Below are 27,224 nucleotides of genomic sequence, written 5' to 3' on the forward strand. Positions count from 1 at the left end.
GGTAGGTGGTAAAGCTTCCATTTTTTCCTGGGGCTGAATGAGGACTGGTTGGGGTTGAGCATCTACTTCTACAGGAAAGGGGACCTTTCCCATGCCAGATTCTTGGAGGTTTTTGCACAAGTGGTTTAAACTGATGTGGGTAGAGAGTATTCACACAGAACAGTGAATTGAAGACTTTGGGTGGATCTGGGGAGATCTTCGCTCTGAAAGACTTTGGCATAAGAAAGGCCTTGCTGGCCAGAGAGTATGGTGTGTGTGTGTGTGTGTGTGTGTGTGTGTGTGTGTGTGTGTGTGTGTGTGTGTGTGTGTGTGTGTGTGTGTGTGTGTGTGTGTGTGTGTGTGTGTGTGTGTGTGTGTGTGTGTGTGTGTGTGTGTGTGTGTGTGTGTGTGTGTGTGTGTGTGCGCACGCGTGCATGCTCATCAGTGTGTACAGGCATATATGTGTGTGAGCGTTTGTTTGACTTTAGGAGGGTACAGTTTAGCACCTGGAGTCTTTCAGTTGTCTGAGTCCAGCTCTTCTTGGACTCTTCATTTGTCAAATTTATTCTTTATTCTTTCCTTCCTTCCCTACCTCCCCTCCTTTTAGTGTCTGGGTTGTGTTTGGTTCAGACTTCAACAGAAGCTGTATAAGAGCTTCTGGAGGAGATCTAGAGGTGAGGGAAGGGGGAGGAACTTGGAAGAAGCCCTGAGTTCAAAGTCAACTAAGGGTTCCACTTTTTTCTACCCCCAGGCTCACCATTAGCATTTCAAAAGTCCTGGCTCCAGAATCTCTATGAGGAGCTCTGACTGGTGGCATCTCTCCTGATTAGTCTGCTCCGGTTTCCCGGTGCTTACTTGGTGGAACTTTCACTGATCACTGTGCATTTGAATATGGAGGCCAAGATAAACCAGGCACTGTCAGTACCTTCCAGACACTCACTGTCTCTCCTGCTCCTATTTGCAGAGCCCAAAGCACAACACTTAGGACAGAACTGCCTGTGGCTGCAGAGGCTTTGGTAGAATAAGGGTTGCCTCTCTCCTAGCTAATTACATTATTGAGCTGCTTTTGCCCTAACACCTTCATTGTGTGGGAACCTAAGCAGGTGCCATTAGCCTGAGTTGTAGGCCTTGCCAAGCCGAATGAGATCAGCAAGCCGTATGACCTTGGACAAGTCACTGGCTTCCTTCATAGCTTGTGAAAATCATATGAGGTTATTATTATTATTAGAGATCATAGGCATTATCAACACTCTTGTTTCTTCTGTTGAGGGACTTCCTCATCACTTTCTCTGTCCAGATTGTATTTTCTTGTGCTGGACTGGAATAGAGTAGGCAGGTACTTGTTGGGTTTCAAAGGAGTGCAACATAAGCTTTGTGGGGCCAGTATGATGCTAATTAGTTAATTCCAACTCAAAATCTATTTATAGAGATCGTTAATACATGCCACTTCTTTTGCACATAATATTTCATTTTATCTTTTCTCCCCCCCCCATGCCTAAGGCTGGCACTTTACCACTTGAACCATAACTCTACTTCCAGCTTTGTAGATCTCAATCGACTGAGTAGGTAGGATTGTAAGTGTGAGCTTACATTTAATCCTCATTTAATTCTCTTTATTGCCATGCAAGGCTACTTGATTATCATCCTGTTCTACAAATGAGGAAACTGAGGCACTACAGTAAAAAATTTCAAACTCTAGAATGAGCTACAATCGTCTGGAGTGGTTTTTTGTTTTTGTTTAAAGCATAAACTTGTGGGAATGGTGGCTCACTCCTGTAATCTGAGGATGAAGGTTCTTGAAGCCAGCCCAGACAGACAAATCCTAGAGATTCTTATCTCCAATTAACCAGCAAAACTCAGAAAGTGGAGGTGTGGCTCAAATGATAGAGCACTGGCCTTGAGTGAAAAAGCTAAACAAGAATGTGAGGCCGTGAGTTCAAGCCCCAGTTTCAGTGCACACCCACCACCCCCTAAACTATTCTCCCAGAAGTCCTGATTCAGTAGGTGTGCATCAAAGTCTAGAATCTACATTTTGACAGGTATCCAAGGTAACAGGTGTGCTGGGAGTCTCCAGGCCACCTTACAATAAGGGCTGATTAAAAGTTGGTGACTTTCCCTGGAACTCACCACAGGGAGAAATGGCTTTGAAGCTAGGATTCCAGCCTTCCAGACTGCAGAGAAGCATCTGATGCCAAAGCTTTCTCCTGTCTTTTTTTTTTTTTTGCATTGGAGATGTAGTTTGCAATTCTTTCTCCACCTCCCTCCCTCATAGGCCCATTGTGAGGATAAAATGAGATAATGTAGGAGAAAAAATGCTTTTTAGAAAGTGGAGCTGGCAGCACTGTTAGAGATTATGCAAATGTATGAAAATGAGCACCCGTGTGGGTGTGGCTGTTCACTTGGGAGCCAGTGTTGGGAGGGATGAGTGCTTTAAGAGGTGGTTTAGGAACTGGGACAACTTTGGTGGTGGGCACTGACCCTTGAGGATGGGATTTGGGGTTGTAGAAGAGTTGACTGAAGTGGAAGATTAGGATGGGTGGGCCACAAGGGGGACAGATGGAACCATAGGCAGGAGGGGAGGTCTTTTTTCTTTTTTCTTTCTGTGTTGTGTATCCCTAAATTTCATGGTCCCAGGTCATGATGGGAGAAGGGACATGACAGGGAGATGGAAGACTCATCTAGTACCTGGGCCTCAAAGGCAGGGGAGGGCCTTCTATGTTTCGTCTCTCTCTGTTCCTTCCCTACTGAATCAGGAGTGAGGCTGGCTTTCTTAATCTTGCTTTCCTTTCTTCCTGTTAAACAACCTGCTGGGTCCACATGGAACAGTGCAGCGGGGGAGGCAGCTGGAAGTGAGATGTGACGGATGGACGGATGGACGTAGCCCGCTGAAGACTTCTTCTCCCCCTTCTCCCATTCTGCCCCATTCCCTTCTGCCCCATTTGCTCTCAGACATGTGGGCCAGAGCTGCTGGGCTTTGATATGAGAATTGGCTTGTGATACTTACTGGGGCTGCAACACCCCTCCCATTCCAAAGTTGCTGAGGACCCCCCCCACCCCCCAGGATTTTGGAGCTGCTTCTGTTCAGGAATGCCATTGCTCTCCCTCCCCCCCAGCATCCCTGGGAATTGATGCTAATTTCAGCCTCTGGTTCCTGACTCATTCTCTTCTCTGACTCAGAGGGTGACCTTGGGTTTCTGAAGCCCCTTTCAGGGGGGATTATAATTGCTTCCATTTCACCCTTGAGTTGGCTTCAGGTGAGGTGGGATAGAGTGAAGAGAGCAGAGAAGAAGGACTGTGTTGTGGCTTTCTTTTAAATCACCCTCTACGAGAGGAGCTTTATTTGCTTTGTGTCTGCCTGCCTGAACTCGATAGCCTACTAGACTTCTCAGAAACCTCTCAGTTAATTCCTAACCACCCCCCTCTGCACCCCAGATCTGTACGTGTAAAATGTGAGGAGATGGTTGGTTTAGGCAAAACATCCAGTGAGTTGAGAGTCCTGGAGCTATCTCACTGCTTTTGGCCTGGGAGGAGCTTGGACTTGACCGCTGGCAGAGAATAGGCCAGGTTCTCTCCGTGTGTCACAAACCCAGGCAGGCAGGGGTTAACCAGCTTTGTCCTGGCTGATGGATTCTGGAATCATAATCCATTAGCTCTGCCTGCGTGGAGTGAGGCCAGGCGAAAGCATTCAGAAAGGGCTTTGTTCTGTGTCTTTGCCATCTCTGCCAGGGACAGAGGGGCTGGGGCCATGCTCCCCTTCCCTGCCTTGATCCCAGGGGGCTGTTTTCATTGCTGTTAATCCCAAAGCCCCTTCCTGTGGGCCAGTGTTCAGACTATTTAACAAATCATCTCCCAAACATTACCCTAGTGGCTTGTATCGGCCTGATTTTGTGGGGCCCAGGCAGTCTAAACAAGAGTTTACAAAAGCTGCTGGTTGAAGGGCCGTGTGGAGAGATCAGATGATGGTAGATGGAGTGATGGGGTCAGAAAAGCCTGGGCTTAAACTTTGTGGGGGTGGGGAGAGAATGTACTACAGGCATCACCTACAGCCCGAGAGGAAAAGCATTAGCTGCTTATTGTTCATTTTCAAATTATTAACGAGTGAATGGAAGACTGAGGATGTTTCTGTAGAGTGTCCCCTATTGGTGGTTTCCTGATAAGGGAACAGTATCTAAGCAGGATGTCTGTACCTACACCCCACAGGCTGCGCTACATGGTGAAGCAGTTGGAGAATGGGGAGGTAAACATTGAGGAGCTGAAGAAAAACCTGGAATACACAGCATCTCTACTGGAGGCCGTCTATATTGATGAGACACGGTGAGAGAGACCTATAGACAGAGAAGGAGAAAGATAGCAGGTAGCCAGGGTTCCAGAAGGCTGGAGATGAGGGGTGTGTGGAGGGAATAGACAGGAAGAAAGAGAGAGGATAGGATAGGTAGAAAGGGCTCTGAGCTGAGATAGAGGAGCAGAGGAAGGGGCAGAGAGACATGCTGTACTGCAAAAGAAAAACCAGGAGTGTGGAGGAGAGGATGAGTGCTAGCCTTGAACAGAAAAAGCGAAGGGACATTACCCAGGCCCTGTGTTCAAGCTCTCAAGTACTGGCATACACACACACACACAAAATGATTTCAGAGTTGGAAGGAACCCTAAAGCACATCTAATGTTAACCTTCCCAGTGTAGAAGACCTTTCTAGACCTGTGCTGGCCAATTTGGGAGCCTCTGATTCCACAGAGCTAATGAGTACTTGCCATGTGGCAATAATTTACATATATAATGCATGTAAATTGCACACTGGATTTTGAAGACTTAGAAAAAAAGTGTAAAAATCTGTCATTGATGTATTTTATGTTGATTTACGTTGAAACTATAATATTTTGGAGGTATTTATTTAAATAAAATTTATCATGAAGACAAATTTTTTAATCAGTTTCTTTCTGTCTTCTTAATGTAACTCTTAGGATGTTAAATTTTTTATGTATAGGGCTTGCAATTTATTTCTACTGGACAGTTCTATTCTGTAACACTCTGGCAGATGATACTTCATTGCCTGCTTGAATATGGCCATAGACAGGCTGTTTGATACCTCACACAGTTAGTAGAGAAGAAGCTGGATAGCAATCCAGACAGAAAGAGATATAGTAAGAGGCTGGGCACTGGTGGCTCAGGCCTATAATCTTAGCTACTAAGGAGGCTGAAATCTGAGGATTGAGATTTGAAGCCAGCCTGAGCAGAAAAGACCAGGAAATTTTTACCTTCAAGTAATCACCAAAAAAGCTGGAGGTAGAGCTGTGGCTCAAGTGGTAGAATGTTAGCTCTGAGCAAAAAAAACAAGAAACAACGCCCAGGCCCTAAGTTCAAGACCCAGGATTGGCGTGTGTGCACATGTGTGTACAAACACACACACACACACACACAGCTATAGTAAGAGAAAGGAGAGGAAGATCATGACAGAGAAAGCTGGTAGGAACATTACTTATTTTGGGCTGGGGCTGGGTGCAGGGTCTCTAGGCTATGGAAACACCTGCCATCTTTTTTCCTATGATTCCCCCTTCTGTATCCCAGGCAAATCTTGGATACAGAGGATGAGCTGCAGGAGCTACGGTCAGATGCCGTACCTTCAGAGGTACGGGACTGGCTGGCTTCCACCTTCACCCAGCAGACCCGAGCCAAAGGCCGCAGGGCAGAGGAGAAGCCAAAGTTCCGAAGCATCGTGCATGCTGTGCAGGCTGGAATCTTCGTGGAGCGGTAAGGTTTGCCAGTACTTGGTCTTCCTTTGCCGCTACTGTGTTCTTCTTTTCAGCCTCTCTGTTTCTTTAAGACCTCACCAGCCATAGGATTCCATGATCATGGCTTCTGCATTTAGACCCACTTACTTGATCAGATGTCTACTCCCCAGATGTTATAGATTTCATTCTCTCATTTAGGATGTTCCGAAGAACATATACCTCTGTGGCTCCCACCTACTCCACGGCAGTCCACAATTGTCTCAAGGTAACCCCTGGGTTTTGGAATATCAAGAAAGATGGGAGTTGGAAAAGCTCTGTTTACATGGTGTGATTTTTTTCCCTCCCTCCCTCCCTCCCTCCCTCCCTCCCTCCCTCCCTCCCTTCCTTCTTTCCTTCCTTCCTTCCTTCCTTCCTTCCTTCCTTCCTTCCTTCCTTCCTTCCTTCCTTCTTCCTTCCTTCCTCCCACCCTCCTTCTTTTCCTTTTTTCTTCCTTTCATCCCCGCCCTCTTTTTTTTTTGAAAGTTAAAGGAAAGCCACAAAAGTAGAGAGACTCTCCAAAGAGAGGGAACCCAGACCAGGGGGTTCAATGGAGTCCTATCTGTAGGAGGTTTTTATAGTCCCAGTCTCTTCGCAGAGCTCCTCCCTTGGGCTTTGCATTCATTGCTTGATGGCCTGTGTATGAGGTGCCCTGGATCTTTTCATTGGTTGAATGGGCACCCAGAACATTATGGGAAGAGGAAGAATTTAGGTGGTAACTTGAGGCAGTATAGGAATCAAGGGCCACATGTTATCTCTCATATGTTATCTTTGCTATCTGCCTATCAGTTTCCCCATGCTTTCCTTTTTAACTGCTGTTCCCATGTTCTTCAAAACAACCATTGCCCAGCTCTAGAGGCAAATTCCTTCCATACTGAGGTATACCTGGGAAGAAAGAGGTCTAGTCTACCACCTCTTTGTTTTTCTGCTTCCCAAGTTTCTGTAATCATTGGGAATCCCTCCTTGAAGTTTAAGTCTCAAAGAGAGTCTCCCTACATAATCCACTGTTTCTCCACAGAACCTGGACCTCTGGTGCTTTGATGTCTTTTCCTTGAACCGGGCAGCAGATGACCACGCCCTGAGGACCATTGTTTTTGAGCTGCTGACTCGCCATAACCTCATTAGCCGCTTCAAGGTTGGACAGCATCCTACTTCTGCCTCCTGCCCCTCCTCTCCTTCATATTCCAGAACATTCCCCACTAGTAGATTCCATGATGTTTTCATTCGGTCTTCCATGGCAAAGAAGTCTCTAGAGCTTGACCGAGTCTAACCTCTCTGGTACTTGGTATAGTCTCTCACTTCACTTATCACTTCCTGGGGAAAGGCTGTAGGTCTGCAGGTGCTTAGCGGGGATGCTGTGCTCATTCCTTTGCCTTCCCCTGATTTGTTCTGTCGGGGCTAGTTGCAGTTCTACCTCTCCTGTTTGTGGATTCGAGCCCAATGCTGTCAGCAAGAGCCTTTGAGACTAGAGTCACTCTTATTTGTTTCCTGAGGTCAGGAAAGAGAAGAGCGAACAAAACAGGCCTGCCCTTCACCTCTGGTCTCTTCTCCTGGGATTTTCCTAGGGGTGAGAGTGGGGGCATTTCTTGGCAGGACTAAGGTGGGGCTGTATGGGACCTGCTGGGTTGTGAGCTCTGTTTTGCTCTCCAGCTGTGCTGGAAGGATAATCTGGATATAAGACCTCTTCATAGCCGGCACTAGGAGGAGGGGATGGATCAGGGCCAGAAAGAAACATTTCCACCTGGGAAAACCAAGTGATAAGTATGGGGTTGGATATTTGGAGGGTACCTGGGTAGATGTTAGAGGTGAAGGGAAATGTGTATGTATGTGGTGAGCAATGAGAGGTGTCCACATAGAAGAGTTGTTCCAGCCATTCTTGGCCTCACTTTGCTGGAACAGACTATTTGTCTTTCTGACCTTTGACCCTTGACCCCTCCTCTTCTAACAACTCCCAAGAGAATTTCTGTAATTTTTCTGAGGCGCTCAGCTGGGATTTCCTTCAGTGTCTTCCTGTCCTTTGGTATTTTATTTCTTTCTAGTCCTGCCTTCTGCAGGCCAGAGAATAATAGCAGGGTTCTTACTTTACTCAGCCCATGTTCTTCCACACTGGTACCCAGATTACATCACTCACTAGCCTTTTCCAAACTTTCTTCCTTACCTGGAATGACTGGGTGCTGGGGAACCCCTAGAGCAGCTGTACTGGGTTAGGTCTGACCAGTCTTCCTGTTCCAAGGCAGTGAGAGAAAGGGAGGTGCTTATTGTTTCCACTGGGATCTGCTCTTCTTCTCCTGGGTCCCCCAGCTCCTTTTATTCCCCTGCCTTTCCTTCCACAGGAACGCCATGGCAACACAAAAGCAATGGCAGTTGTCATGGAAACCGTCCTTTAAAATTTCTTGAATTTGGGGCACAGCCCTCCAGGGGTAGGGGTGGGGGAGGTTAGGTTCTGACCAGTGGCACATTGTCAGTGTCTTCTGTTATTCTTATAGCTCATCTTGATGGAAGCTTCCCCAAATCCTGAACCTTTGTCCCTTTCCTTCAGCCTCAGGAGATCCAGGGGTAGGTAAAGGTGCATACCAGCCTACCCTCTGGGAGTCTTGAGGATGCAGAGATACTCTAGGGCATGTATACAGCTGGGGGAAGAATTCAAGAGTAGCTGGACGGATCTCTGCTTTTGGTCTTTTTTTGTTTTTGTTTTTTAATGCTGATTCTGGGGCCTCACTCCCACTTAGCATCTTTGCTCAAGACTAGCGTTCTACCACTTGAATCACACTCTTACTGTCAGCTGCTTCTTCTTCTTCTTCTTCTTTTTTCTTTTTTTTGCTGGTTAATTGGAGATAAGAGTCTTTTGGCCTTGTCTTATCTGGGATCCTCAGATTTCAGCCTGAATAGCCAGGATTGAAGACCTGAGCCACTGGTGTTTGGCTGCTCCTGGTCTCGTGTGTGTGTGTGTGTGTGTGTGTGTGTGTGTGTGTGTGTGTGTGTGTGTGTGTGTGTGTGTGTGTGTGTGTGTGTGTGTGTGTGTGTGTGTGTGTGTGTGTGAACTGGTGGGGTTGTGTTTGCATGCTTAGAAGAGAGGATGATCCACACACAGCTGCTAGAAGGGTACTCTCTAGGTCACTTTATTTATTTGTTTATTTGTTTGTTCATTTATTTGTTTATTGTGTGTATGTTACTGGGTTTTGAACTCAGGGTCTTGACTTGCTAGTGCTCTACCACTTGGGCCAAGCTCTAGTGAGGTTATCTTACTTTTTCCTCTGCTTCTGAGCTCTTCTCTGTGGTATTAGACTTGAGGATGATGTAGGGTGGTTAGAAAGTAGGAGGGATGCTTTCTTTCCTTTTCTTAGAAATCTCCAGAGAAATAATCACAATTATAGCTACTCTTTAGAGAGCACTTCCTAAGTGCCTTGTACTTATCTCATTAAATTCCAGGTAGGTGGCATTAGCTTCATCCTGCAATTAAGTATTAGAGGCATAAGGAGGCATGTGACTTGTCCAAGGTGACACCAGCAGCTCTCTCTTCTTGGGAGAGAAGGATGGGAGCCCAAATTCACCTGGATGCAAAGCTCATACTTTACTCTGTGCTGTTTTCTTTTTTGGTAGTCGTTGACAGTTTGAGACAATAGCTTGCCCAAGACTGGCCTTGAACTCTCAATGCTCTGCTTTAGACTCTCCAGTGCCCAGCTGCCATGCTGTCTCCTAAAGGATGATGGGATTGCTGAACTTGGTCCTGTCACTGCCATATCTGACATATCTTTTTTTTTGGCTTGAACTCAGGACCTAAGCGTTTTGCTCAAGGCTGGTGCTATACCACTTGAACCACAGCTCCACCTCCAGCTTTATGCTGGCTAATTGGAAATAAGAGTCTCATGGACTTTTTTTTTTTTTGGCCTGGGCTGTCTTTGAACTGTGATCCTCAGATCTCAGCCTCCTGAGTAGGTAGGATTATAAGTGTGAACCACCCGTGCCTGGCCCTTGACATATCTTGACATTTTCCTTTTTGGTGCAGATTCCCACTGTGTTTTTGATGTCTTTCCTGGAGGCCTTGGAGACAGGCTACGGGAAGTACAAGAACCCTTATCACAACCAGATCCACGCAGCTGATGTCACCCAGACAGTCCACTGCTTCCTGCTGCGCACAGGGATGGTGGTAGGTGCCCTGGAGTCCTGCCTGTGACTGACTCTACCTTTGAACTGGGGAGTCTCAGCTCTCCTTTGCAGGCCATTTGCCTCTTGTTGACTCTTCTTTTAGCATCTCAAGGCTTCTGAAGAAAACCTGAGTGTACCAAAATGTTGTGGGCAGTTCTAGGGACATGCGCTCAGACGCAGTGGGGATGGGGCAGGTTGGGGAAGGAGGAAGGTCCCTGCGATAACCTGTTGTGCATTCACTGCCAGCTGGCCTTGAAGCACCAAAGATGGGCTGAATGGCCTAACTTGTGCCACTTAGGCCAGTGACTGGCAGAGGCCTAACCCTCTCACTCTCTGTGTCTTTCTCCTAGCACTGTCTGTCAGAGATTGAGGTCTTGGCCATCATCTTTGCTGCAGCCATCCATGATTATGAGCACACAGGCACGACCAACAGCTTCCACATCCAGACCAAGTGAGCTGAGGGTGGGGAGGAGCGCGTGGGGACATGGCAGGGGCCTGGAGGAGCCAGGTGGCGTTCTGAGGGGGGCTGGGCCTGATAACTTTTATCTCTGTAGGTCAGAATGTGCCATCCTGTACAACGACCGCTCTGTGCTAGAGAATCACCACATCAGCTCTGTCTTCCGGATGATGCAGGACGATGAGATGAACATTTTCATCAATCTCACCAAGGACGAGTTTGTGTGAGCAGGAGAGAAAGCATGACTTTCCCGAGACTGTGTATCCCAACCTGTTCCCCCATCCCTGGAGCTCCTTGTCCAGGTGGTCTGAGAGGGCTGATAGTATCATTTTTTTTCTGTCCACACAGAGAGCTTCGTGCCTTGGTCATTGAGATGGTGTTGGCTACAGACATGTCTTGCCATTTTCAGCAAGTGAAGTCCATGAAGACGGCTTTACAGCAGTTGGAGAGGTAGCATTCATGGGGAAGCAGTAGGGGCTGGGACACTGGGGATGGGGTGGGGCAAGTGAATTTGGGGTGGACACTGGTAGTTGGTCTGTCAGATCTTTACCCCTTGAAACTGGCCTGGCCTCGTATGCCTATCTGAACATATCTGTGTACGTGCTCACGGTGTATGTGAATGTAGGACTACATACAGCCTAGGTGGCTGATCTGCTGGGGAGTGCTTGGGGGTGTGGAGTCTAGCAAGTCTGTCTTGCAGCTGCAGGCCAGACAGAGTAAGGAAGGAAAGAGGGGCTGAGTGTTAGGAATGTTAGGAAATGTATTCAATCCTTCTGGACTCTGCTGTTCTTACCAAACATGTTCCACAGCAACTCACCACCAGTTCCCACTCTGATAAGGCCATTGATAGAGTTGTGTGCGGTTAAAAATAGAAACACCCAGCTGGAGGTGGAGCTGTGGTTCAAGTGGTAGAGTACCAGCCTTGAGTGAAAACAGCTTATGGGACAGTGCTCAGGCACTGTGTTCAAGCCCCAGTACCTACACAAACAAAAACCATGCCCGTGGCACATGAATGTAATCCTAGCTACTCAGTAGGCTGAGATCTGAGGACCAAGGTTCAAGGTCAGCCTGGGGAAGTAAAATCTGTGAGACTTTTATCTCTAATTAACTGCCAGAAAATTGAAAATGGCAATGTGGTTCAAAGTGGTAGAGTGCTAGCCTTAAGTGAAAAAGCTCAGGGACAGTGGACAGGCCCTGGGTTCAAGCCCTGTGCCTGACAAAATTAAAAAGATAAAAAAAAAATCCAGCCCCAAACCATGCAAACCTAACACCACAATTAGATCTAATGTTGCCTGGACGTGGGTGGGTGTGTATAAATGTGTGTGAGAGGGAACAGAACTCCGTGTGTGTGTGTGTGTGTGTGTGTGTGTGTGTGTGTGTGTGTGTGTGTGTGTGTGCGCACACGCACACGTGCGCACGTGTGTCCTGAAGTGGGAGAATGTCTAGTATTACAACAGTCTATTGTCGGGGGCACGGTAATAATAATGATTATCATTAGAAGTAACATCTACCTAGCACTTATTATATGATTGCTTAGTTGTTGTATGTCATTTAATCCTCAGAACAATTCAATATGTGGCAGAGTTGTTATTTCCATTGTAGGGGTGAAGAAAATGAAATATGAAAAATTCAGGTAACTTGCTCAGGGTCATAGCTAGTATGTGGTAGGGATTCAAACCTGTGCCCTTTGATGTTAAGGCTGGGTTCTTAGCTACAAACCTATGCTGCTACTTGTACATATACCTCTGTGTGTGTGTGTGTGTGTGTGTGTGTGTGTGTGTGTGTGTGTGTGTGTGTGTGTGTGTGTGTGTGTGTGTGTGTGTGTGTGTGTGTATGTGAGTGTATGTGTGTGTGTGTAGAGCCTTGGAGGGTGTTTTTGGGTCTGAGGGAGGATATATAATTGAGAAGTCAGGGAATGGCCAGGTTTTTGTTGTTGTTGTTGTTGTTGTTATTCTTCTTCCTAAAGCTGATTTTTTCCTAAAAGATCAGTTTGCCTCTCTTTGATACTTGCTTTGACCAGGATTGACAAGTCCAAGGCCTTGTCTCTTCTGCTCCATGCTGCCGACATCAGCCACCCAACCAAACAGTGGTCTGTCCACAGCCGCTGGACCAAGGCCTTGATGGAGGAATTCTTCCGCCAGGTAGATAATGGCACCTGTGCCCATCCCCTGTCCATGGGGTGGGGGGTGGCTTCTTGCTTCTTTCGTTCTGCAAGTTCCCTACTGCTACTCTAGATCTTCATTCCATTTACCCTTTGCTGTTGACTTGATCCTAAACCTGTGTGATTAAAAACCTCAAGATTTGAACAATGGTGGCCTATAGTTACATTTCTGGGTCAAAGGGGCAGAATTTCCTCTCGTCCTGTTATCCCTCTAGCAACCCCCTGCCCATCTGGCAGGCATGAGGCATCCTCTCCAAGCATATGCTCTCTCCCCAGGGTGACAAGGAGGCTGAGCTGGGCCTGCCCTTCTCTCCGCTGTGTGATCGCACTTCCACTCTGGTGGCTCAGTCCCAGATTGGTGAGTCCTTTGCTATAGGGACAAGAATGGGAAAGGGAAAGATGCTGTGTGGGCTGGAGCCAGGATTACTCCCAACACCGTCAGTCCCCAAACCACTCTTCCGACAGAGGCCAGGCTGCTTAGCTAGAGCACAGGGTCTTGTGGTAGCAGGTCAGAGGTCCGGGCTCACAAGGACACAACCTAAAGTCATCCCCACAGGGAAGGTAGCAGCCCTCGGTCCCTCTCCACCATGTTCTACCTAATTGGCGGTCCAGTTCTATCCTCTGTCCAGCCGCCCTCTATGTAAGACATCTCTGTTGCCTCGTCCCCTTCCCCATAGGTTTCATTGACTTCATTGTGGAACCTACATTCTCTGTGCTGACTGATGTGGCAGAGAAGAGTGTCCAGCCCCTGGTGGATGACGACTCCAAGTCTAAAAGCCAGCCCAGGTGAGGGTGGCTGGGGCCGCTTGATCTCCTGGTTCAGGGGTGGAGAGGAGGGGCAGAGTTGGGTACACAGAGGACTGACTCAGGGTAGGAGGTCATGGCAGATCATGACTCTTCCAAGTTTGGGAGTCGTCCCTTCTCTCACCCTCCCTCTCCCCCCCGCCTATCGCTTGGCCCAGTCATGGGTAGAAGGGTGGGAATCAGAAGTGTGGGATTGCTCCTGGGGCTCCACACATCCATAGTTTTGTTTCCTCTTTCAGTCTTTATTGCCTTTCACATAAGCTTGGTTTTGTTTTCCTCCTACCAAAGGAGAAGGTGTGGAGGAGGGGTACATTAGGGGGAAGAGGGAGAGGGACTTGAGGTGGGGGTGGCTATCTGGGAAAACAGGAAAATTCAGTTCCCTAAAATTCATCCTGGTCTAACATCTCCTCAGAACCTACGAGGCAGATTCAAGCGTGGGCTGGAACTGGGCTTTGGGGTGTGCATGTGTGCGTTTGGCTTGTAGCTTCCAGTGGCGCCAGCCTTCCCTAGATGTGGATGTGGGAGACCCCAACCCTGATGTGGTCAGCTTCCGTTCCACCTGGACCAAGTACATTCAAGAGAACAAACAGAAATGGAAGGAACGGGCAGCAAGTGGTAGGTGCCTTGGGATGGGGGGTGGGGTGGGCAGTGAACCTTCAAACCGGGGAGAAGAATTTAGCAGAGAAACCCCAGGGCAGCTCTAACACCTAGAAGTGGGAAATGGAACCAACCAGATGCCTACGCATGGCGCCTGGGCATCTCTGGCTCTGCCATGGAGGCATTGCCTTGTGAGTGTCTGCAGGGGTCTTCCAGAGATGGGTGGTGGATGAGAATCATCAGCTTTTCTTCATGTACTCCTTTGTTCTAGGGGAAATACCACTTCTTGATCTAACATCAGCCTCCTCTGCACTCTCCTGTAGGCATCACCAACCAGATGTCCATTGATGAGCTGTCCCCCTGTGAAGAAGAGACCCCGCCCTCCCCGGCAGAAGACGAGCACAACCAGAATGGGAATCTGGACTAGCCCAGGGCTGGCCCAGGTGAGCTGCTGGTGGAGGCTGGGTCATCCTGGCCTCTGATGGTTACCGTTCATCTCCCTGGGGTGTGGTGGGTGAGAGGTTTCTCCTGTTCTCTTTCTAGGTAAAGGCATAGCTAGCTAGCCCTGAGCTGGGGTCAGGTGGGCGGGTGGGGTGGGAAGGAGGGAAATCCTCCCACCATCTTTGGCCCTATAGTCCCTGCAGGGAGAAAGGACAGCACAGGCAGGGTGGCTCCCCCACTTGACTCTGTGTGAGTGTGTGTGTGGGGGGAAGGTGGGGTTATGCCTCCTGGCTCAGTGACGTGTGTGTGTCAGCCCAGCTCATGTACTCAGCTTGCATGCTACTGAAGGCCATTTGTGCTCAACTAGAGACTGAGTGGGGAAAGCCAGGCTGGAAATGAAGGCAGAGACCAGGGAACTGAGTTATCTCACTCTTCCTTTCTCCAGGTCCTCATTGAGTCCAAAGTGTTTGATGTCATTAGCACCATCCATCGGGACTGGCTCCCCCATCTGCTCCAAGGGAGCATGGAGGTCGTGGAAGAGACAACCCACCCAAAGGCCAAATGCCAGAGATTGTGGGGTTGGGGGAAGGGCCCCTCCCCACCTGACATCCATTGGGGTGCACTTTAATTTCCTAGCAGCAAGCCTAGGGAACTTCAGGCTCCCAATGGTCACTGTGCCCATCCCCCCCTGCCTCCACACTCCCCCCACTCCACCCCAGATGGCCAGATGGCTACCTGGGAAGGGGGGAGCTTCCAGAGGCTTCCCAGGGCCTAGAGGGGGAGGGTCAGAGAGATGCCAGCCCCCCTGGGCCCTCCCCTATCCTTTTTGCCTCCAAGTTTCTAAGCAATACATTTTGGGGGTTCCCCCAGCCCCCCAACCCAGATCTTTGCTGGCAGGTCTGGGTTCTCCTTCTCCTCCCCGGGATAATGAACTGGGGGTTTTCAAAGCCCTAATGTGTTGGGAGGGGAGGGGAGTCCTTCAGGGTGTGGGACCTTTCTAGTATGGGGTGGGGGAGGTGGCGGGTACCCTCTTTACCCCAGACTTGCACTGCTTTAGCCCATCCCTCGTCCAACCTTGCAATCTTCCCTCTCTCCCATGCCCAAGGGGTGACTAAGGGGAAGAGAGGAGCCTTTCGGACCAGGGACTGAGGGCAGGCCTTTCCCAAGTCTGTGAAAACTTGGGGTTGGTCTGGACTCCTGGGGCTTGTCACCTGCCCTGAAGGAGAGTTGGGGGCCCTTGACCTCTTTCTTATTCCCTACAGCTAGGAGGCTCCCATCCGACCAATGTCTGTAACGTGCTTTGAGGTCTTCCCAGCCAAGCACCTTCAGGATGTATTTTATGAGCACAGGCAGGAAAGTCTATAGCCAGATTGGGGTCCAGGGTGTGTGGGGGAGGGGGAGGTATAATCTAGTAATCATGTATTGCTGACTGAGATGGTACCTCCCTCCCCCCCCTCCATTCCCCCAACTGGCTCAGCCACAGGCACCAAGAGCCCCTCCTCCCCTGGGACCCTGCTGGGTGGTAGGCAGATGTGGGAGGGGCTCAGGGCTGCTGCTGCTGCTGTTGCTGCTGCTTCGTCCTCTGGAGAGAGCCCAGCCAGACCCCATGCCCCTTCCAGTCCTCAGGCCCATCCTGGATCCCACCCTGCCCCAGGAAAGGTCAAAGTCCAGGTGACTGCCCTCCTCCTTCCTTGTAAATACTGGCCATACATTTGTACCGTGGGCCCTGCTCTTGTGAAGTCCATCTCCATGGTCTCTTAGACCTGCCACACTGAGACTTGTCCCTCCCACCCCACCTGAGTGGGGCAGAGACGCATGTGACTCACCCCTGCCCTTGGTCTCCCAGGCCCCTGCTATAGCCAGAGATCAATAAAGAAGGGAGACCGGGCTGACTATGTGTGTGTGTGATGTTCAGTGGGTGGAAGTCTTCATCCACACACTTGTCTTTTCTAAGCTTGATAGGATCGTGGTGGGTTCTTCTGTTGTGCAAGCCAAGGCCGGAGAGGAGGCCTTGCCTGGGGGTGGGACCTTAACACTTCACACTTCCCAAGCTCTGCTCTTTTATCTCTGCACTTACACTGCCGCTTCAGCAAGAAGGGGAAGGATCTTACCTTCCCATACCTTCTACCACCTGGGAAAATTTTTAAAAAATGGCAGCAGGAGATGCCTCGCTGTGGGATCAAAGAACATGTCTTCACTTAAGCCTAGATTTTATCCTGGCTCCTCATTGCCTAAGACAAGGAGAAAGACAACCCTGGTTGCCAGTGAGGGCCTCTTAACAGCCACTGATCAGGGACAGGTGGAGGAGTAGACACTTGCAGCCAGCCTCCATCTTTCCCTAGGGCACAGGACAGCATGCACTTCCTGCTTTTGTCCAGTAGATGGCACCCTAAACAGTCACAGCTGGCCTGGGCAGGTGGAGTGCACTTTCGTCAGTGAGAAAGGAGAACTTGGGGAGCTATATTTCCTTTTGGAAGTTGCTCTTCCTACTGCCTGACCATCATTTTCCTGCCACAGCCAGTGAAGGCTGGACTAGGGAAGAAGTCCTGCCCAGCTTCCCGATTTCTTCCTTCCCTAGGCAGTTGGACTGTCGAGAATGAGGACGAGAGGACGGAGAAAGGATTCTCCCTAAGTCTTAAAAGAAGGAAAGTGCCAAGGACCTAACAGCAAATTTATCACTTTTTAAAAACAAGATTTTTTCCCCCCAAAGTGAAGGAATAAGAAAGAGATCCAGTGTCCATGCATCCCCGAACTGCAGGAGTCCAGGATACCTTCTCCTCTCAGACCTGTTGTGGGGAAGGGGGCAGAAAGGGTAGGTGACCTAGAGGCCAGAGGGTCACTTTGTCTCCTCTGATCTGCACAACTATTCATCTTCTCAGGACACTTGTTCTGATGTGGCTTTCCATCTCTGCCCCCTGCAACCTATTATGGGGTGGTGGTGGAGAGGTGAGGAACTGACAATTATAAAATAAGTGCTTAGTCTCCTCACTGCCTCTACTTTTACTAAGTGAGGATCTCCTTTGGACTACAGAAAAGAAAAAAAAACATCCTATAGCTTACTTCTATCATCTGTTCCAGGTGAGTAGGCCCTTGGCCTATTCAAAGTTTAATGTGAATCCCTCCTACCGGAGTAGGGAGGGATTCTTTGTCAGGGAGGAAGATGCCAGTCTCTTACCATAAGGCTGACTTTACAGTGACAGAAGCTGGTCCTTTGTGTCTGCCCCTCCTCCCACCCCCGATTCCAAATATTTACTGCTTGTGCTTATCCACACAGCTGCTCTTCTGTAGGCCTGGCGGCTCACCTGGCGGTGGGGGTGGGGTGGGGGAATGAGGGAGTGGGGTGTCTTACCGAATTGGCCCCTTGGGAATCCGGTGGTGGCATGTGGGTGGAGGGCTCCTCCTCACTGCACCTCTCTTGAGTTTTGGGGGTCGATCCTGCAGGCTCTAAAGAGGGAAAATGGGAAGAGAAAGGAGTATTTATGAAAGCCTTGAAGAGAAGGGGCTGCTGCTTCTCATGGCAGGCTGAATCAGGTGCAGACTGGCAAGATCAACAGGGTTTTTCCCTAATCACAAGTACTGTGAGAGATTCATCATTTAAAGAAAAAAATGTATTACTATTATTTTTAACCTACAACCAGAAATTGGAGGGGGAAAAAGCCTCTGAAAAAGTATACAAAAATTGTCCAATCTCAATGTGTGGCTAGTGCTGACCTGAACTGATACGGATCTATTTTTAGTCCTTATTTATCCCACTTAGACCATTCATTGGATTGTTGAAATATTCATGTATTTGATTACAGGGTGCTCTGCAGGGAGTATTATATACAGTATTATATTCTGTATCACTTTCATAAAGTTGGAAGCATTCTGAATCCTGGAATACATCCAGGGGAAAAGGGACGGTGGCCATTGGATGAATACCACGCTACTACCCTAGGTTTTGTATGTGTCAGGGAACTGAGGCAGACTCATTCCAATTCCCACAGCCCAAATAAAATAGGCACCATCCGTTATCACATTATCATTTTATAGATCAAGGTTAAGTTTAGCTCAAGGCCTTTCAGCTGGTAAAGTGGCAAATGGCAGAGCCAGAATTGTAGCCCTGGCTCTGTTCCAGGGCTGAGGGCTGTTCCTCTATGCCCTACCCCGCCTCCCCCCAGCCACCAGAAGGCTTTTTGAGGCTCAAGGTGGGAGGGCCCCCTGACATACAGTCAGAAGATTCAAATACATGCAAATATATCCATAGCCCTGGCTGCTCTTAGACCTCTGCCAGGCTCCAGTTCTTTCCCTGTTTCCTAGCAGTTCAGGGAGGCCTGGGGCCCTTCCCTGCTTGTACATACTCTGTGCTGTCCCCGAGCTGCCCAGCCTTGACGCTGCTCCTGTGTCTGGCATCCCAGGTGGACAGGACTCCTGGGTCCCTGCGCTCCCAGCGGCTCCCTCAGCTTCTTCTTGCTTCTGTTGCCCCAGGTGATGCTCAACCATCGTCTGGAGCTCTGGGAGCACAGAGAGAGGGAGCAGACTTTGGACATGACTGGCTAGAGTCTCTCTTCCCCATTCCCCCCCCCCCCCCATATGACATCCCCACTAACAGTTTAGCACATACTTGCTAGGTGTTTGTCTTTCCTATGCACTGAGATCTAAACAAGGAGGGGACATTAGCTGGCCAAGAAGGAAAGAAGAACGTTAGATCACAATAGGTGACTACTTTTAAAGGTAAGGGAGGATTATGGGAAAAGAGCCTTTAAGAAAAAGATCCTCCTAACTTTCTGGAGTATGTGGTCTCCCTTGGAAGCAGGGTAAAAGACTCAATTTAGATTCAGGAAATATTTGAGTACCTTATGTGAGCTGGGTGACCTGCTGATGAACTCACATACATTGTCATCATTAATCTTATTTTTGTGTATGTGTTTATTAGTGTGTGTGTGTGTGTGTGTGTGTGTGTGTGTGTGTGTGTGTTTGATGGTACCTGACTTGAATTCAGGGCCTGGGCATTTTGCTCAAAGCTGGCACTCTTACCACTTGAGCAACAGATCCACTTCCAGTATTTTGACTAGATAATTATTGGAGATCAATCTGATGAACTTTCCTTCCCAGACTGACTTTGAACTGTGATCCTCAGATCTCAGCCTCCTGAGTGGCTAAGATTCCACGCATGAGCTACCAAGGCCTAGCCACATACATTATTTATCTGCTACTGTGAGGCAGTGTTGAGGCTTGGTAGAGATTAAGCAGTTTCCCCACTCAGAGGCAGAGTTTGGGTCTCAGTTCCAGGGCTTCATCTCAAGGGGTCAATAGGGTCTTCTCCCTAGCTTCAGGCACGGAGGGGACAAGGGCTGGGAAGGGTCTGCCAAACCTTTCATTGTGGGTGTGGTCCTTGTCATCTTCTTCCGTTGCCGTGGAGACATTGCCAAAGTGGACTGTGAAGGACATAGGGCACAGATGGGTGCCAGGCCCTCCCGCTCCCCTCTTCTGCCTTGTCATGCTTTTAGATAGGAGATTTCAGAATGTGGAAGAACGTGGAAGGAATTTCCTTCTTCCCAGTTAACCCTATCCTGAGAGCAGGGAGAATGTGTGTGTTGGGGGCATACGTATAGGTCCAGCCATGTACTTTTGGGGGGGGGCGGTAGGGGGTGTGCAAGTCAAAAGGTTCTGCAAGTCGGACACAGAGCTTTTGTCTTCCATCCTGCTAGACTGAGCCACACTCCCAGGTCTAGAAAGGACAGAGTCTTGAGGAATAATCTCCAAATCTGCCTGTGGGTTTGAGGGGTTGGGCTGAGTGGGAGGAGCCAGCTCACCTTGAGAAGTGGGTTGGGGAGCCGATCTTCATCTATCTCTGAGGGGAATAAGGAAAGAAGATCAATGAGGACAGGAAATCCAGGGGAGGGGTCCCCAAATTGCTGAGTACCTAAGGGGAGGGGACTCTATAAATCAATCACTTTCCTCTTGATCTGTCACCAGGAAGTTGCTCTACTTTCTCTGACTCCTGTGTCCCTGGCAAGCTCCACTAGGCCTGGACTTGACCCTGGGGTTGATCTGTGTGTGCATCTTTAACTCAGACCCTGAGGTTCTTGAAGGCATAATCTGTGGGGTTTTTTGTTTTGTTTTGTTTTGTTTTGTTTTGTTTTGTTGGTCAGTCGTGGGGCCTGAACTCTGGGCCTGGGCACTGTCCCTCAGTTCTTCAGCTCACGGCTAGCGCTCTACCACTTGAGCCACAGCGCCACTTCTGGCTTTTTCTGCTTACGTGGTGCTGAAGAATCGAACCCAGGGCCTCATGCAGGCAAGGCAAGTGCTCTACCACTGAACCACCTTCCCGACCCCAGACAATCTGTGGTCTTTCAGTGTTTCCTTTCTTTATGTCCACCTTCCAACGATTCCACAAGGCTAGAACTGAGTCCTGTACAGTAGGCCAGCATAGTCTACACTGATGGAGAACAGTACAGTTATTCTGTGCAGGATCCAGGGAAGTATATCATGGATGGTAGCTGGAGAGGAGCTGGAGACTCAGGGGCACCTCAAATGCCAGCCTGGCTCATCAGCCTGCCCACTTCTCCACTCCAGTCAGGCTCCCTGGCCAGAACAGAATCTCAGAAACCTTGTTCTCTCTTCAAACCTTGGTGGAGAGACGGGTGACCAGAATCCCCAGCTGCACCCTGAGCTGTTTCTAACCTTCCCCTTCCCCTCTGAGGGCCCTGAAGCTAGCTAATGGAGGCAGGCGGTCTCTCCCCCTCACAGCTGTCACTGCCTCTGGGGGTGGGGGCAGCCTGTGTCTCAGTTGCTGGAGAAACCTGGAAGGCTGTTGCCACAGCAACCAGCACTCCGTTGACCATCCCAATTCCTAGGGGGGCTTAAGAACCAGGTGGCCCCCTCGACTTTCTAGCACTGCTCCATCTTTCCAAAAGCCAGAGAAATCTGGATAATACAGACACTCCCTCTTTGCCTTTGGGATGGGAGGAGAAGCCTGAGCTCTCAGATCTGTCCATGTGGCTAGTTCTGTGCCCCCTCCCCCTTTCTTCCTATAACCCATCCCTTGGGTTACCTGGGGATGACTGGTCACTGGTCAGCACAAGGGTAGCAGGGGTGGGGCGGCGCCTCCGAATCTGGGAGAGGGAGGAAGAGGTCAAATGCACACGGAACCTCACTCAACATCAATTAGTAACATCCCTCAAAAAACAAGACAACAAACAAAAAAACCCCAACCCCACACCCAGGTTACACTGGGCCCAGTAGGCTAGAGTGGGCAGTCTCGTGCCCATCCCCCGCTTTGGGTAGGGCTGAGTGGGTGGGATCAACTCACCTTGAGAAGTAGGTAAGGACCCTGGGAAAGCAACCCAAAAGACCACCTTAGCTCCCTGTGTGGCCCCACCTCCCCCTGTTCTGTCTTTCTGTCTCCCCTGGGTCCATCCAGCTTTCCATCTTAGCAGCTCTGTTTGCTCTAAGGCATCGATCTCTGGCCTGCTGTCCTTCCGTCCATCCTGGATCAATGGTCAGAAAATAACCGGAGAGGGCATAGGGCTTTCCCTCAGCCTCCCAGCCCTCCTCCCACCATAGATGATCTTTTTTGTGGGCCAGTGTCTGCAGAGAGCCTTCCTCAAGCCCACCCAGGCTAGGAGGATGGGAGGAGAGGGAAGATCTGGGGGCACAAGTCTGCAATCCCAGCACTTGGGGGTGGGATAGAGATGGAGGCAAGGTGTCCCTGAGTTAGAGGCTGGCTGTGGTTATAAAGTAAAAGTTTAAGGCCAGCTGGGCAATAAAGAGAGATCCTGTCTCAAAACAACAACAAAATATTTTCCTTAGTTCTCATCCTCTTCTAGGAAATTAACATATAAGCTGCTAGGCTGCTAGAATTCTGACCCCTCCTCCTCCTGCTGTTCTTTTGTCCTGTTGCTGATAAAGTTGTTTGTATTGAAGTCAGTCCAAAGGCTTCTGGGACATGTAGTTTTGCCTTCTCTGGGGAAAGCTTTAAAGATTTGGAAGAGAGTGAGACAATGGGGATTGGAGCCCCTGTTTCCTCCAGGCAGCAGTGGGCAGGGAAGACTAATGGGGCCAGAGAAGGGCCTAAAATTGTTCGCAGTGGAGAGAGGAGATGCTGGATAATGAAATCCTCATCTTGGTGTGAGGATTTACTATCATTCCTGGCAGTAGAAGGTTGTGGTGTTGAAACCTTGCCCTTCTCTTTAAAGTGGGTAGAGTAAGAGGGGCTATTAAAGCTAGCCAGGGAGACTCTTCCCCAAAGGAAAAAAATGGTATGCTCAGTATGGGGGTAGGGCACTGTCATTCCTGGAGAATCCAGTGGCATCTGTTTTTAGTGACATTTCAAGGTCCCTGCAGTATACACACACACACACATGCACTGTCCAAACCTTAACTGCGAGTTGTCTGTGGCTATTCCTGGTACAAATAGGGGGAGGATGGAGCATCTGGCATGTGCGTTTCATGTATGTGGGGGCATCACTTTACTAGGGGAGTACTCCCCAGCTTCCTTCAGGCCTTAGTGAGGAAGGGATGGGAGTAAGAAGAGTAGAGGGAGACCCTGAGTGAGAGGGTGGGGAGGAGGGGGTGGATTGAGAGAATATAGGAACTGGTAGACCAGGGAGACATCACATGTGACAAAAATGGCCTTTGGAAGGGTACCAAGGTTATGTGATAGTCCTTAACTTCCTAGCCCTGGACTGTTTTTTTTTTTTCGTGTGTGTGTGTGTGTGTGTGTGTGTGTGTGTGTGTGTGTGTGTGTGTTACATGTGTACGTGTGTGTACATGTACTGGGGCTTGAACTCAGGGCCTGGGCACTGTACCTGAACTTCTTTGCTCAAAGTGAATGCTCTACTACTTTAGCTACAGCTCCACTTCCAGCTTTTTGGTAGTTCATTGGAGAGGAGTGTTTCATATACTTTCCTGCCCAGGCTGGCTTTGAACTGATAGCCTCAGATCTCAGCTTCCTCCGTCACTAGATTACAGGCTTGATTCACCAGTACCCAGGCTTGGACTGGGTTTTGAAGTGCTCAGCGTCCTGGGAAATGGTGAAATCCTCTTGGCATTGGGAGGAAAGTCAGGCTCCCTGACTCCTAGCCTCTGGAACCATGGAGAAAAAGTGCTCTCTTTCCTTGTACCTACCCCAAAACCCTAGCTCTGGAGGACACACGGGAGCTTCACTTCTGATTTGTTTTCACACCACTTATGCCAAAGCTTTGGTAGTTGGTGGGCACCCCCCTCCACCCCCTGCCGCGCTGCTCTGTAACTCAGAGCTTCTGCCAAGCCTGCAGTCTTTTGCCTACACACTGAGGGCCCAGCAGGAGGGGCTGAGGTTAGACTTGCAGGTAGACTTTCAGGGGAAGGGACAGAGACTTCTGAATATCAGGCTTATGTCCCAGCTCTTTCCCTACCCCTGACTTTCTAGTGTCATGGTCCTAGTGCTGGCCCCCCCCTTCTCCCAACACACACACACTGAACACACCTGCCTGCTTCCACACCAAACAGAAGCAGGTGTGGGCTCTGTGCTAGTGGGAGGCATTTCTCCTCAGAACCCCAGTCCTCTCGGGCCCCCACTTTTTGGAGTCTTCCCTCTCCCCCTGGGTTAGAAGTCATCCTAGCCAGTCCTCTTAGCGGTGTCTTAGTTCTGTTACCAGGCAGAATAGCCTTTCCCCTCACCCCACGGAAGTACTGCCCATCTTCCCCACCCTCAGGTCTGTGAGCTCTCAGCTTAGTCTCTTCCTAAAGCCACACCTGAGCGAGGTGGAGGGGGAGACTGTCCCCAGGCCAGAGGGAGGAGGGGGAGGAGGCACTGGGTAAGTGATCCCTCCTAGACTTAGGGAAGCTACAGTCAGGGAGACTGCGGAACCCGCCCTTTGTGTGCCCATTCAGACCTTGTTCGACCCGAGCAATGATGAAACCACGACAAAAACGCCACCATCTCTGGCTCAACCTAAGAGGTCACAAAGTTTCTCAGGTGGGGAGTCTGGGGCCAGAACCTGGGGGCTCTCCAGTGCTGGCCTTGTGGGAACTAGCTACTCCTTAGGAATGGGGAGGTCTAGGCAAATAAAGAATGCAAAGAAAAAAAAAGGTGGGGGGGGGAAGGCAATAGCCAAATATTGTGCACACAGGCAGTCGGTTGTAACCTCCACACCCGCACACGCTTACTCTCACGGAGACACACACGGCGCGCACACTGCCGCTGCCAGGCTGCTCCCAGCTAAAAATAGACCAGGCCAGGAGGCTGGGCCAGGGCCCCGGCCTCCCACCTCTGCGCCGAGGCCCGCACCTTGCCAGCAGATGGCTCCGTGCGGACCCCAGCTCCTGGACACCATCCAGCGCCCGCCCTGCCCCCAGCCCACTGTCACCCCCTCAACTCCCCCACCCCCCACTCCAAAGGGCAGTAGTTGAACATCAGGACCCACGTGTTCAGACTTGAGCGAGGGAGGCTGAGTCGGCAGATCCCCACCACCCCTCTCCATCCCCCCCCCCCCAGCCCCCAGCCCTGCCCGTGGTCCTCAGTCCTTCCTCTAGTGAGGAGGGGACCGGCAGGGCCATTTCTCCTCTTCTGACTCGCTTCCTCCATTACCGACCCCCGCCCTGCCCGCCCCTCCGCGCTCTCACCCAGCTCCGAAACTCTGGCGGAGGGGAAGGGGCTGGGTGGGTGGGGGGGTGCGACATTGCTCAAGGGCGGGGCAGAGGGTCGTGTCCTCAGGCAAGCCCCCTTCCCCAGGGCTGGGGAGGGGGAGAGAGCCACTCTAGGGGGGACACCCGTCTCCAAGGGACACGCTCCGTCCATCCTCGAAGCGCCGATGGCGGGGGCTGGGGGGGGGCGGATGTGGCTCCGACGGTGGGGAGGGCATGAAAGACCCCCTCCCCTCTTCCCTCCCGATTGGAGAGCCTTCGCCCTCCAAAACAAAAAGAGGGGTGTAGGGTGGGGGTGGGTGGGTGTCGAACTGGCGAGGGAGAACGAGGCAGGACCAGGCAAGGGATCCCGGGGTGTGCCATCCGGCGTTCCCCGGCCCCCCGGCCCCGCGCCCCGCCCTGCTGCGCACCTGCTCCGCCGCCTCGGGGTCAAGGTGCGGCTCCAGCAGCGGGACGGTGAACTGGATCTTGCGGGGGCTGTTGTCTGGCTCCATGGCTGGCGGCGGCGGCGGGGCTGGGCGCGGGGCCGGCGCTGCTGCGGCGGTGGCGGCGGCGACGGCGGCCGGGACTCGGGGAGGGCGCGGCGCGGCGCGGCGGGGACTCGGGGCTGGGGCGGGCGCGCTCCCTCTCGCTGCGCTCCGGCCCCGGCCCCAAGCCCGGCGCGCTCGGCTCTGTGCGAGGCTCCCGGCACAGCGCTCCGGGCTCCCGGGCACCGGGGACTCTGCGGCCACCGATTGGCTCGGCACCCGCCCCTCCCGGTCCCCTTCTCCACCCTTCCCTCCTCCCCAGCCTGGAACCTTAACCCCTTGGTGGCTGCGCCAGCTGCTCGGGGGAGGAGGCGGGGGTGGGGGTGGGTGGGTCACCACCCCTAGGGGCCAGCCAGCCAGAAGCCGCCCTGGGGTTGTCTTAATGGACACCCAGGGCGGGTACTCAGGTATCCTCGGAGGTGTGGGCAGGGAGTGGAGATGGGGAAGCCGTTATCAAGAAGTTCTCCCGGCTTGGGCAGGTTCTGGGGGGCGGGGGTGGGAAAGTGGAGGGACGCAGCGGAGAGCAGGTGGCACACGCGAGAGTTTCCATTTATGAGCTAAAGGCAATTGTCACCTAGAGAAAAGGTGGGGGAAAAAATGGGAATCTAGACATGCCGCAGGAAGAAGATTAAGGTTAGACTTGGAGAGGGACTCCCTTGAGAGGAAAACACTAGAATGGAGATGAAAACTTGGAGGGGATTTGCAGAGTCTGGACACCCGTCGGGGCAGGGAGCAGGAGCTGAAGGACTCAGAGGGTGTGTGTGTGGTGCGGGAGGGAGGGTCCTGTCTTCAAGTGTCAATGGGAATAGGTGGAGAGCTTGGAAAGAGACCATCTGGGGTTCGGCAGAAGGAGCAACTGGGGATAGGGAGCCAAAGAATGCTTGTGAAATAGATTTCACTTTCTGCTTGCCACATTATGGGGCTGTAAAATAGGTGAAAGGCTGGCAAGGGGCAAATGGGGTGGGTTGGTAAAAGGAAGCCCCTTGGGTGGGGGTGGAGATGTTTACAGTTGGGCTCTCTGTCTAGTTTCACTACTGGCAGAAGGATGAAAATCAGCTGCTGTGCCTGAAGACCTGGAGGTTAGACTATGTGAAGAACTGACTGGTTTGGTGTGAGATCAAGATGTCAACCAAAACTAGCCAGAGAGGGAGATAGGATATTCATAGGCTGTGGTTTGCCCAGTGCTAAGGACTGGGGATCATTGGACAGAGGAAGGGGAGGTGCTGGGCACTGAGCTTGCTTGCCTCTTGGTGGGGGGGGATGGGGAGGAGGTAGGGGAGCAGAGCCGTGGAAGGGAGAAGGACAGGGAGTACTGGAGGAGGGGCAGGGGCTCAGCTAGGAGCTCTGTTTCTTTTTAAACCCCAAGCCAAGCAACTGACAGGTTCTTCGCAGATCTCTGCCTTTTTCTCTGGGGATCTGATGGTCATCCATTCTCCCCTTGAAGGGGTCAGCTTCAACTCTCAGCCTTCTACCCTCTTGGCCCATATTTGTCTGGCCCCTTCCCCAACTACCTCCCAAAATAGCCTTCTGAGTCCTCCTCCCCTAGCAGGATCTTTTTACTTAGGAGGCTCGGCTCAGTTTTCTCAGGGCGGAGGCTGGGATTATAAAGACCCTGAAGGCGCTGGCTGCTAGACCTTGCTTTGCATGTTTATTGGCCCCTGGGTGATGTTTTGGACTCTAGGAATGCCTTTCACACCCAGACTACACTTGCAGGGGGGCAGGCCTCTGCTCTCTGTCTGAG

General features: G+C 50.9%; 2 protein-coding genes across 3 annotated transcripts in view; one reads left to right on the forward strand and one right to left on the reverse strand.

The window, feature by feature from the left end:
- Positions 1 to 16,228, forward strand: part of Pde1b (phosphodiesterase 1B) — a 31,134-nt gene extending 14,906 nt beyond the window's left edge. For both annotated transcript variants that reach the window (XM_070042259.1, XM_070042270.1), the window contains 14 exons: positions 4,180 to 4,293; positions 5,540 to 5,722; positions 5,902 to 5,968; positions 6,758 to 6,874; positions 9,746 to 9,886; positions 10,236 to 10,336; positions 10,440 to 10,565; positions 10,691 to 10,792; positions 12,363 to 12,483; positions 12,780 to 12,861; positions 13,181 to 13,289; positions 13,792 to 13,922; positions 14,228 to 14,347; positions 14,791 to 16,228. In XM_070042259.1, coding sequence (XP_069898360.1) covers positions 4,180 to 4,293; positions 5,540 to 5,722; positions 5,902 to 5,968; positions 6,758 to 6,874; positions 9,746 to 9,886; positions 10,236 to 10,336; positions 10,440 to 10,565; positions 10,691 to 10,792; positions 12,363 to 12,483; positions 12,780 to 12,861; positions 13,181 to 13,289; positions 13,792 to 13,922; positions 14,228 to 14,331 — 1,498 coding nt within the window. In that variant the 3' untranslated portion in view covers positions 14,332 to 14,347; positions 14,791 to 16,228. The remainder of the gene's footprint in view (positions 1 to 4,179; positions 4,294 to 5,539; positions 5,723 to 5,901; positions 5,969 to 6,757; positions 6,875 to 9,745; positions 9,887 to 10,235; positions 10,337 to 10,439; positions 10,566 to 10,690; positions 10,793 to 12,362; positions 12,484 to 12,779; positions 12,862 to 13,180; positions 13,290 to 13,791; positions 13,923 to 14,227; positions 14,348 to 14,790) is intronic.
- Positions 16,229 to 17,002: 774 nt separating this feature from the next.
- Positions 17,003 to 25,660, reverse strand: Ppp1r1a (protein phosphatase 1 regulatory inhibitor subunit 1A). Its single transcript, XM_070042283.1, has 7 exons — positions 25,367 to 25,660; positions 21,382 to 21,442; positions 20,141 to 20,178; positions 19,699 to 19,762; positions 18,686 to 18,838; positions 17,695 to 17,789; positions 17,003 to 17,131 (listed from the first exon to the last, which is right to left on the reverse strand). The coding sequence occupies exons 1-7, from the start codon at positions 25,448 to 25,450 to the stop codon at positions 17,126 to 17,128; spliced, it is 501 nt and encodes a 166-aa protein (XP_069898384.1). The 5' UTR covers positions 25,451 to 25,660; the 3' UTR covers positions 17,003 to 17,125.
- Between the last annotated feature and the right edge of the window lie 1,564 nt (positions 25,661 to 27,224).

The sequence above is a fragment of the Dipodomys merriami genome, unplaced genomic scaffold, assembly GCF_024711535.1.
Source record: "Dipodomys merriami isolate MVZ:Mamm:240054 unplaced genomic scaffold, mDipMer1.0.p SCAF_10, whole genome shotgun sequence".
Taxonomy (NCBI): Eukaryota; Metazoa; Chordata; class Mammalia; order Rodentia; family Heteromyidae; genus Dipodomys; species Dipodomys merriami.